The sequence below is a fragment of the Scomber scombrus genome, chromosome 23 (genome assembly GCF_963691925.1).
Source record: "Scomber scombrus chromosome 23, fScoSco1.1, whole genome shotgun sequence".
Lineage (NCBI taxonomy): Eukaryota > Metazoa > Chordata > Actinopteri > Scombriformes > Scombridae > Scomber > Scomber scombrus.
Window position 1 is genome coordinate 8705859 of NC_084992.1, and position 12216 is coordinate 8718074.

Sequence of the window (12216 nt, forward strand, 5' to 3'; positions counted from 1 at the left end):
CAAACATCACCTGAGAGCAACAAGTTAAAATCAAACTGAGGTCATATGTATTATTTTAAATGCATGATACCAATCAACTATCACCTTTTCAACAAAAATCCTCAGGTTTCTTTTTTTAAATGTGATTTTAATGTTGCAAAGACGGAATCTTAAATGTTTAAGAGCCTTTACTGTATTTGTAGACTGTAATAGAAATGTAAGGTTACAGTTAAAGTAAATATAAAATGACAAAATTAATGAGTATTAGTTTGAAGACTGACCATGGAAAAGAGAATTGTAGATGTGATCTTGAGTTTCATTCAGGTTGACCATCTGATGTGTGGCAGAGTCCTGATTGGTGCTCTCAGACTGGATTGGCCTAAAACATTTAGCAGAAACAATGAATTTAATAAGTTACATAGAAGGTACTGCTGTTATGATCATAATAAAAGAGAGGAGAGGTTTGTACCAACCTGACAGAGTGAGAATCTGTGAAAAGGATATTTAATATTACATGGTTTGGTTTTGTAAATATTCCACATCATGACATCAGAATACAGCTTTGTATTTGAATAATTAAATCATAAAACATTTAACATCAGATGGAAAAAGTCTCACCTTTGGATCGTCTGTAGAGATACAACAGGATCAGGAGAATAATAAATACAACTCCACAAACCAGCCCAACAATTAATCGTATAAGAGATGAAGAGTTTTCAGGCCTGGACACTGCTGCAAGAGATAATACATTATAAATATTAATAAAATCAGGTAAACTTCACAGCACTTTTCTTAAACTCGTTTAACTTAAAATCTGATTTAGAAGTTGACTTCCAAAGAACATACACGTGAAAAGAAACACATTAATGTACAAATCTAGAAGTATAAAAACACAAATATACATTTTACACACTAAACACACAATAAACCAGCCACTGATGCAACTTCTCTTCAGCACAAAAGAAAACAACCTTTGACTGATCGTTCATTTACAGTAGATTTGGGTTTTTATTTATAATATATTACAATATGTAAAATCAGCTGAAACTAAACCTGTAAATTGGAATTTCTGTTCGACCACATTTCATCCAAAGACAGCAACACAGTTTACAAAATTAAATGTATGAATTGTTTTAATCCTACTCACCCTGAACTGTTATCCAACTCTGTGCTGATTCTTCTCCTGAGTATTCACACTTGTAGAAACCTTCGTCTGACTTTGACACTGCAGAGATATTCAGCTCTCTTCTAGTATCATTTTGGATAAGTTTGTCATTTTGATAGAAAAACACGTTGGAAAGTAATTGTCCTCTCTTCAGTTTGCAGCCAAGAGTAACAGACTGTCCCTCAGTCACAGGATGCACAGGGCTCACCAGGATAATATCTGCTTCTGTAAAACAGTCAAAGAATAAGAAGTTTCAGTCAGAGACCAGCTGGAGACCTTTAGAACAAGGACACATAAAACTATAAGAAGAGATCACACATATACCTTTATTTTTCTCCAACTAATAAATCTCACAGAATCAGTGTAGCTGAACAAAGACCCAACATTTCAGCTTTATTACATAACTGTAAATATAGCTATGGCTAGTTAGCTCTAGAGCTAACAGGTACACATGACAGAAACAGTGGATGGCTACTGTCACAAAAACACCTCTGACTAAATCAGCATTTTAATATCATCAAGAATAAAGAAAGATCTTGTTGTGGACCAAATATACTGAATCTATAAATATATATAATTTTCTAATTAGATATAATTTAATATATTTCGAATGGATTGAAAAGGTCTTGCTGTACACCAAAAAAGCTGTGGACAAAACATCTTTGACCTTTCAAAATATTAATTTCTACTCGTTTAAATAAATATGAAGAATCTTTAATTTGGGCCACATCTGAGTTGTTGGTGTAATTTCATATTTTTTTATGGTTTTGCATTACTTGTTTTTGAAACCAACTAACTTATTATATTGTGCAGAGTACATCTGATTTTCTGATTGATTACATTACACGTATTTCTTTATGATAATCTTAAGAAATAATAGTTTGATAACCTTTCAGTTCTTTGTTAAAGAAAACAATATAACATCATTTCTATCAAAAGGTTAGGTATATAACTTGTTTGTCTACACAGGAAGTGTAGTTAGTGACACCATGTTGAAAATAATTTAAATACAAGATGAAAATAAAATATATGTAATGAAAACATACTCTGTATAGTGATGTTGACTGCATTGCTGAACTCTCCTGATCCAGACTCACACCAGTACACTGCATCACTCTGCTGATCACTGTAGATGTTGCATGTGGATCCAGTCATGGACCTCCAGTAATAACAGTCTGAGTAGTCCTCAGGAAAGCTCCTCACTCTCCACTTAGTAAAGTTTCCTTCACAGCTCAGTGAGACAGAGTCAGAGGTGAAGTGCTGCACTCTGTCAGGACTCACTTTGAGAGTCACTGCTGAATGAACATCTGAAGAACATGTAATGAAAAACCAAGTAGAGAGATATTACATTTAAAAAGATCACAATGCAAATAATTATCTTATTTGTACTTTTAATTCTATTTATTGTTGAGAATAAAAACATCTGAATCATATAAACGGTGCATCAGATGCTGTGTTTAGGTGAAACTGAGTGTTAAGAACATACAGAGCATATGGACTGACAGTGGAGACGTGAAGTGTGCTACAGAGTGGTTCGAGCTGTTTTATGGATGTTTGGATTATTTTTTCTATCTTGAAAACTTGCTACCAAAATAACTACAACAACTGTTCACTGTGAAGCTATAAACAACCTACGTTTACCTGCCACCTTTCAAACATACAGGAGTGTGTTTTTCATACTAAACAATGTTTCATTCTATGAAACGTTTCAGTCTGGATATCGCACTAAACACAGCACAGAATCAGCCCTCCTAAATAACCAACCATTGATCTCCTCTCCTCGGATTCTGGACCGTTCAACATCCTCATCGACCTCTCTGCAGCCTTTGACACCATCAAACACTCCATCCTACTTTCCCGTCTCCAATCCTCCCTCAACATCACTGGCACCACCCTCACCTTTCTCACTGACTGACAAAAATTCATATATGACATAATAAAAAATTCATATTTGACATCATCATAACCAAAACTGCTTTCTTCTGCGTGAATGAAAATCTCATTCACGCCTTTATCACTTCCCGTCTAGACTACTGTAATAATATTTTCTACGGTTCCACCTCCAAAGCTCTCAATAAACTCAAGTACATCCTTAATTCTGTTGCCCAACTCCTCACTCAAATCTGTTCTAATGACCGCATCACCTCCGTCCTCCAGAACCTCCACTGGCTCTTCATCCCTCACCTCATCCAATATAAACTTCAAATCCCTTCACAACGTCGCCCCCTCTCACCTCACTGACCTGCTCTACCCGTACTCTACTTCCTGTAACCTCTGTTCATCAGATATTAACCTCCTCTCCACTCCTCTCAGGACCAAGCACCAGACCTGAGGGGACAGAGCCTTCTCAGTTGCCGTCCCCACTCTCTGGAACTCACTCCCCAAATCCCTCCGTGACTGTAATGATCTCATCACATTCAAATCACTAAATCATCTGAAGACTCAACTTTTTTTTTTTTTTTAATCTGCTTTTAATGTTTGATTGTTTTGTTGTTTTGTTTTATTTGTTTTGCTTCTTCTTCTCTGCTTTTATTGACTGTTTTAATTTATTCTGCACGGTTTTATTGTTTTAATTGTCTTTGATTCTGTAAAGTGTCTTTGAGTATAGTTAAAAGCACTTTATATTAAGATTTATTAATATCATTATTATTATTATTATTATTATTATTATTATTACTAGTCAAACGTTTGGACACATCTTCCCTTGATGGGTTTTCTCAGGTTTCTAAGTTGTTTCTGTACTTTGTCCATTTACCTGATTTTTTCGCCTGCTGATTTTTCTGGTTATTCGTGACTAGATTTTGACTGTTGCAGATAATGAGTCTATATTTAGGAAAAAGAGCAATACAGTAGCAGCAGCAAAAGAACATGAGCTGACGTGGCAGACAATTACTGACCAAGTCAATGTGTGAGCATTAATGAAAAAAACAGACGTTTTGTCTTGAGTGTTCAACTTATTTAACATTTATATTTTGTGTATGTGTGTGTGTGTGTATGTGTGTGTGTGTGTGTGTGTGTGTGTGTGTGTGTGTGTGTGTGTGTGAGCGCATTTAATATTCATGCAGACCCCAACAGGTACAAAACGTAGGCCTACTTGGCAGCAACTGAAGATGAAATATAAAAATATAGCTCAAACAAGTAAGGTATATTACAGTAGTTAGTGAAATCTTAACAGTAGAGAGAGAGATAGAGAGAGAGAGAGAGCGCGAGAGAGAGAGAGAGAGAGAGAGAGAGAGAGAGAGGGGTATATATATATGTGTATATGTGTGTGTGTGTATATATGTATGATACGGTGCATCCCATTACCGGAGAAGAGTGGAGGAGCGAGAGAGGAGAAGTTGAATGAACAAGAACAACAAAATAATAAAATGACTGAAGTACAAAGAGCTACAGCAGGCCCTTCTGAGCTGGACAGAGCATCAAAATGGCTCCAAGCTTTGCTGGATAACCAAAATCAACAGACACAGCACCTGCAGATGATGTTGGCCCCTGTCCTAACAGATATTACAAAAATAAATAAAGCTGTGGAGCTGCCTCACTGCTTCTTGCTGTTTCCAGATCTTACAGCACCCATATCACCAGGTCAGGAAGTATGGTTGGAGAGTTGCTGAAATGGTGAACAGGCTGCATGAAGGACTATGAGGAGCTGCAGTACAGTAAGTCTGCTCACTACCAGAACGTACAAGGGACGATTATGTTAATGATTATATTCTCCTGGTGGAGCATTTTGACTCAATTAGAGAAAAGAAAGTGAAAAATGACCTGAACATTTTGACTCCATTTTGACTTTTATGGTTTTTCATTCCTAGATTTTGACTGTATTGAATGTCTTTACGTTACCTGATCAATAGATAAAGTTATTTAACCTCACCTGTCTATCAAGGGAGGTAGATAACCCAACGTTTTGACTCCATTCAAAAATTTAAAGGAAGGAAGATGAGTTGAAATTGAAAAAAAATAAAACAATAAATAAATGAAATGAAGAAAAAAGTTTTTTTTTTTTTTTTTTTTAAATTACTTCATACTATATGTATATTATAATGACATCACAACTGCTTCTTGACAGAAAGAGACAAAAACAAACAAACTCACCTCCAGACCAAACAAACCCAGGTTTGCTGTATTGAGTGTAATACACTGGGTCTCCTCTCCCTCCTCTGCACCAGTAGGATCCTCCCTGTGAGACACTGATTTGTCTATTTGATTGTAAAACAGCATCTTGTGTGGTCAGGGGTTCAGAGGTTTTCTCTCCTCTGTACCAGTAGTATTTCCAACCAGATGATGATGAGTCCACAGAGCAGGTCAGGGTCACACTGCCCCCTACTGGAACATCTCTGTTGTCAGCTCTCAGTTTGGCCTTTGGTTTATTTGCTGTTCAGTTTAGAACAAAGACATTAAAAGGTCATTATTGTCCTGTGATATAGTCCAATTTAAATAACTTGATGAAAATGAGAATTAATTTAATCACTATGATCTGGAGCATAAGTCTTTATTTTATATTTTCTTTGATATGACATTTCAAATGCTACAGGTCACTGGAAATTTACCTCAGGTAAATTTTGTTACTTAATTATATTAAGAGTAAAGTACAAGCTGCTTCCAGGCCGACATGTAACACTATTAAACTAACAGATCAATCTTTAACAAAATGAAGACATATTCTACTCTGTTAATTTGTTTTCTTTTGATCATCTGACTAAATATGAAACATGTTGCTCCTGCTTCTGGGAATAATTTCAGAGATAAAATAAATTAAAGTAAATAAATAAACTGAGTTATTAGATGGCTCAGCAAGTGATATCACATGGTATTGATGAACTAAACAAATGAAAACAATATAAAACATAACATGTTCATTATGGATGACAGATGTCCAACTTACATGACACTTCAAAGACATTACTCCACTCTGTAAAGGAATATGAGTCCTTCAGTCCGCTACAACTGTATCCTCCACTGTCGTAATCGGTGCTGCTAATCTTGTGTTCATTGAGTCTTGGAGATGTGTTTAAGTGGTCTGGTCTCCATTGATACGTCCACTTAGTGTCTCCACCTCCCTGGATCTCACATCTGATGGTGACTGTCTCACCTCTGTATATCTCAGTCCAGTTGGGTTGCAGACTGAGAACAGCCTTATTTGAGACTACACACACACACACACACAAACAAGCACACACACACAAACAAGCACACACACACGCGCGCGCACACACACACGTACACACACACACACATACACACACACACAAACAAGCGCGCACACACGCACGCGTGCGCACACACACACACACACTAATTAAAACTGACAGCCTTTCATACCATTTATGAAGGTTGGGGTGGTGATGGGCAAACTGGTTTTATGATGTGAATTATGGTGATTAGGTGTGGTGGGATATAGGAATGACAATGTTTGTAACATGGTGCAATGCATCTCTACTTGTTTTAGGTTCAAATTAAAAATACAAATTACAAAAAGGGGCTGATGGTCTTCAAAGGCCAACACAAATCCACAAATACTTTAACAGGACAAATGTGTTGTGGAAGCTTCTCTTGTTTCACATCTTTACACAACCTGAACAGGCATCAGAGGAATAAGAGCTACTAACATATACTCACTCTTTCATTAATATTCTCCTTTGTTCCTATCAATACCAAAATGACTATTTTTCCACTTCTGATAATATATTTAAATAATACATGTTTCATTATTTCACAACAAATTATTAAACTCACCAGTTTTCCAAACAGTGACTGCTCTGCTGTCCTCTGTGAAGATCTCTGGGTCTCCTCTTCCTGCTCTGCACTGATAGATGCCTCCTTCTGAGACCTTGTTAACTGGTTTAACATTTGTTATGGACTGAAGAGCAGAAGAACCTGAGTCACGTCTAAACCAGTAGTATTTCCAATCAGCAGAGGAATCCACAGAGCAGGTCAGTGTCACACTGCCTCCTACTGGTATGATGGTTTCGTCTGCTGTCAGTGTCGACTTGGCTTTATTCACTGTTCAGTTCAGAGAGAAGAAAAAAACAAAACTAGTATCACATGAGATTAAATTTCATTTAGAACAACTTTGAATATCAATTAAGTCATTTAGCTTTTATTATACCATCATATAGAAGTTACAAACAGAGCAACATATGACTCTTCTTGGTCTTTGACTGATTTGGGAAACAGGAGTTGCTGCAAATTCGTGCATTTTAGTTTGATTCTTTTATTTGGTTGTTTTATTTATTTTTGATTAACAGCAGAATAGTTGTGATGATCATGTGGTAACACTGGTGCTAAGCCTCTGTTGTTAAGTTCAACACATGATTCACTGTCATTTATTATTATATTTATTAATATTTATTCACCTGTTGGAAGACAGCTGATACTTTATATATTATGTTGTTTTCTGCACATTTCCATGTGAATCATAATAAATCAAAAGTACACTGTATGTTGTCTCTTCTTAAGTTATTCTGTCCTCAAACTAAAACAGAATTCGAGTCTCTTGCTGCTCATAGGAAGCTACGTTATTATAGGAAGGAGAAAATATTCACTGTTACCTTATCGAGATAAATTGAAACATAGAAAAACATGAATATGATATGAACGTATTTGACTTACATGATCGTCTCAGTGTGACGGCTTCACTCCACTCTGTTGAGAAATAAACATCTCTTCTACCCTTACACATGAAGTTTACATTACTGGATGAAGAAGCACTGATTCTATATTCTTTGTCTTTCTGAGATGAGACCCTGTTGTTTTCTCTCCATTCATATTCCCATTGAGTGTTTCCACCTCCCTCTATCTCACATCTGACAGTGATTGTCTCACCACTGTATATCAGAGGCCAGTTGGGTTGCAGAGTCACAACAGCCTTGTTGGAAACTGTTCAAACCAAAAATACACAGTTAGGACACATGTGGAAATAAATGAAAAAATAAATAAATAAATAAAATTAGGAAAGAAAAATACAAAAAATGCAAGGAAAGATCAAATGAACAGTTAAAAAAATATCAAAATCAATTTGTATGAACAGACCTTTATGATCACATCTGTTTGTCAGATAAACAGGTTTTACAGTATGGCTAATTATACATATTATATAATAATGGCTATTACTGTAGTGTTTTGTGTACTTGTACTTTTTAAAGTAGTTTTAAAAATCTTTATTTTTACTTTTACTTAAGTATGTTTTTTTTAAGTATTGTACTTTGACACATTTTAAATTACATCCGTTACTGAGTAAAAAAAAATGTTGGCTGAAATCAAATTAAAATTGAAATAAAAAGCGAAGGGGATTGTACAGAAGCGTTAACTAGCATCATAACTTCACATTCATAAAGTATTGCAGCCTATAACAACCTGGCAGCTAGCTCTCATAGCGACATATAAACTATAACAGATCATAACAAACTCACATATGTATGGACGCACACTAACGACCCGACTGCTGCTTTGTCTAACGGTCCTCCAGAAAGCAATAAGTATCATCAACAGCGAGTATGCTCTATCCAAAGACTTTACACTGATGACGTCAGGGCGGCGTTACTTGCCCCCACCCAGAAAAACAAACCGCTACTCCAGTTCATTCATCCCTCTGAGATTAAGCTGCTGAATGCAGAATAGATATTTATTTTCTTTGGTGCCTGGCACAGTCTCCTGCACTAACCCTAACCCTCAGGGCTCTTATATATATATTTATATTTATATGTTATCTAGGCCTATGTATATTTTATGTGCAAAAAACCCTGTCACTTTCTCCACGGATCTGCTTTATTTTGTGTATTTTGTCTTGTCTTACTGGTGTTGCTTCGTGGCCCGGGCCGCAGTCTGTCTGCTTGGCTGCTCGGTGGGCTGCGGACACCACTTTTAGCCTGAGTTTGATCCCCTCATGTTAATGGTATGATTTGTACAATTTTGTTTTTCTTTTGTTAATTTGGCTCTAACTGCACATTTAATTTCAATAGCTGATTTTAATTTTGTGATTTTCTTTATGTAATATTTGTTTGGGACAAATGTTCTTTTGTTTTCTTTACATTGTTTGTTCCTATTTTGCTATAATTTATTTTGTTTGGGCAGGTATTTTGTTGAGCTGGTTTATGTTGTAATCTGCCCATTCCTTCAGTTTGTAGCTATCATGTTTTATACTAGTTGGTCTTAGTTACTGATTAGGTTCCCTTCCCCCTTCCTGTATGAATGGTGTGTTTTTGTAGTTTTTAAACATATTTGTTTTTATAATCACCTTTTTTAAACTTGGAACCACGTCTCTAGCCTATTGAGTAGACGAGCATGTGTCTTGTTAAAAAGTAAATTAGTTGAGTGAAATTTCCAAGGTGTCGTTGTCTAGCAACTTGTTAGGTTAGTAAGGGTGTAATAATAGTACAGATGTGTAACATTACATCATTGTACCTAAAGCCTTACGCTCGCCACTTCTGTATACAAACTGAAGTATTAAACAAATGTTGCATTATTACCATGATAAAGGGTTTAATACATGTTTAAACTTCCTTCAGAGAGCTAAGAGGTACTGGACTACATCATCCATTCATTCAGGTTCTTGTTACCACATATGGTTCTCTTCCTCACTTCAGACACTGTTTAAGAATTACATTAAAATAATAAATGTTGTTTTATCCAAAAACAAATGACTCAACTCACCAGTTTCTTGAATAGTAACTTTGTTGCTGTTCTCTGTGTAAAAGACTGAGTCTCCTCTTCCTCCTCTGCAGTAGTAGATGCCTCCTTGATAAACACTTATGACTCTGTTCAGGTTAACATTTCTTATGAGTTGAGGTGCAGAAGACTCAGAGGTTTGTCTGAACCAGTCGTATTTCCAGTCAGCAGAATCGTCCACAGAGCAGGTCAGTATCACTCTGCCTCCTACTGGTATGATGGTTTTGTCTGCTGTCAGTGTGGGTTTGGGTTTATTTGCTGGAAACAAAACAGAAAACAACAACTATAACAATTGTAATGAGATTTGACTTTTAGTTTTTTTACTCCATCATACTGTTACACAACAGACTTGAAACACTAACAGCTCATTTTCAGTAATTCTGTTTCCACACTAACAAACAACCTCTTGTTACTGCGCTGCTCATAGGAGGCTGCATCATAGTTGGAGGGAGAAAATATTTTCTGTTATCTTAATTAGATACATATTCAGAGTATAGGCATAGCTGTAGCGTCGCTATTTCAGCGTGTTTTCAGTTCATGAAAGTTAAATGTAACATTCTGGTCGCCTCCTGTAAACTAGCATTAGTATCAGCATTATCACAGTTATCAGAAGTCTTTAAATGCACCATGCAAACCAACCTGCCAGCTAGCAGTCTCCCTCTCATCTATATGTGATCACTTCTCATCACTTCTTGCTCCTAATATCTAAGATGTTGACGGTCAAAATGCCAAAGTCCAGGATTTAAGGTGGTATTACAGATCCCGTTGCTTTTCTTTGTAAGACCTTCACTACTCTGCCCCTGATTGGTTATCTAACTCCTCATTCCTAAACCTTAGTGCTAGCCAGTCAGAGTTAAATCATAGATAAAAATACCTGCATTCATTTTAAGTCTAAATGTAAATTATTTCTAGTGTTTCAACATTTTATTTTAGTTTGTTTCACTTACTAAAATATGACTTTTGTTCTGTCCCTAAAACAGAAGTTTTCCACAGGTACTTAATAACACTGTTTCATCTCACAGCACATCTGCTTCATTCATGGATAGGAAAACCCAGAGTTCACTGAGCTGGTTGATGATGAGCTTCATAGTACTGATTATCTGGACGGCCAATGTTAGACTCAGTGAAGCCAGTTAACATAAAGATATTCTAGATATGTTGAACTTCTTCATAGTACAGACCCAGCTCTCTACATGAACATGTATTTTGAGGAAAATGCTGGTTTACACTTCTGGGCAGTAATGTAGCCATTTCAGAATTTATATTGATACATGGAGTAAAATGATATACATGATAAAATCTGAACATAAAAATGGGATGAGTTTAAGAATAATATTGTGGATGATGAAATATTTATATATAACATATATTAAGAAATTACTCACCTTCAGATTGTCCGTAGTGGAGTTTATTCGTCACTGAAAAAAGATTGAAACTTAATCAGACAAAATCAAACTCAAACATTCATAATAAAGTCATTTAAAACAACAGTCTGTAGTATATACAGGTAACAGTTAAAATGAAACAACTCTTTAAAATGAAATATTTAAAATAAAATAAGAAAAATCATGAAATTCAAAACCCACATACATAACGATACCTTAAACATTTTACATGCAAAAAAATGCTTCATAAAACAGTCCTCCAATCTACATTTCATATGAATATGAGATCAGAGTTTTTCTCAAGCTAGTATTGAGTTTAGTCAGCCTGTGGTTCTTTCTTTTACAGGGAAAGTTCAGACCACATCAGGTGGTTTGACCGCAGCAAACTTTGACACCGTTTCACGTCCTGACCACTGCAGAAATATCTTATGTTTAATTCTTGTGCAAAGGTTTGTGCCTGGAAAATGTTATATTAACATATATGAACGATACGTATTTATTTTACATCCATGAACCATAAAACCATTGACTTTAATCATACTACATCATATACATGCTTAACGTTTAATCATGTGTTTATTTGTGCATGTTTTACAGAACACGTTCAGTGCTCTTGCATCAACAACGCTGCATTGTGGTGAGGTATGTGTTGTGTGTCTATGTGTAGAAGCTCTGACCAACAGATCTGTTGCCTCCAAAGAGCAAAAGCAGTGGTGGTGATATATCTTAGAACACAGAGCAAATAAAAAGACTCATCTTAACCCATCACTGAGTTAAATGTCAAACCTCCATTTTTCAATTACAGCAAACAAATTATGTTTTATATCAACCTCGTTATTCAGAAAGAGTACAATCACATTATTTCAATTATTTGTCATTTACAGCATGAATAATCCAACTAAATTCAAAGTCAATCAACATTTGAACTCAACACATCCATCTATGGTCTGAATTTCCAATTATTTTCAAAAAATGTGAAGTTGTAGAAATAAACCTTCAACATCACAGTGTTGCTGTCTGCCT

The 12216-nt window shown here is 35.7% G+C and overlaps 1 protein-coding gene across 1 annotated transcript; it reads right to left on the reverse strand.

The window, feature by feature from the left end:
• Positions 1 to 344: 344 nt before the first annotated feature.
• LOC134005508 (Fc receptor-like protein 5) lies at positions 345 to 10692 on the reverse strand. Its single transcript, XM_062444432.1, has 10 exons — positions 10683 to 10692; positions 9794 to 10066; positions 7754 to 8020; positions 6878 to 7144; positions 6027 to 6287; positions 5237 to 5515; positions 2191 to 2451; positions 1127 to 1369; positions 598 to 711; positions 345 to 468 (listed from the first exon to the last, which is right to left on the reverse strand). Exons 1-10 carry the CDS (start codon positions 10690 to 10692, stop codon positions 386 to 388), a joined length of 2058 nt encoding a protein of 685 aa, XP_062300416.1. The 3' UTR covers positions 345 to 385.
• Between the last annotated feature and the right edge of the window lie 1524 nt (positions 10693 to 12216).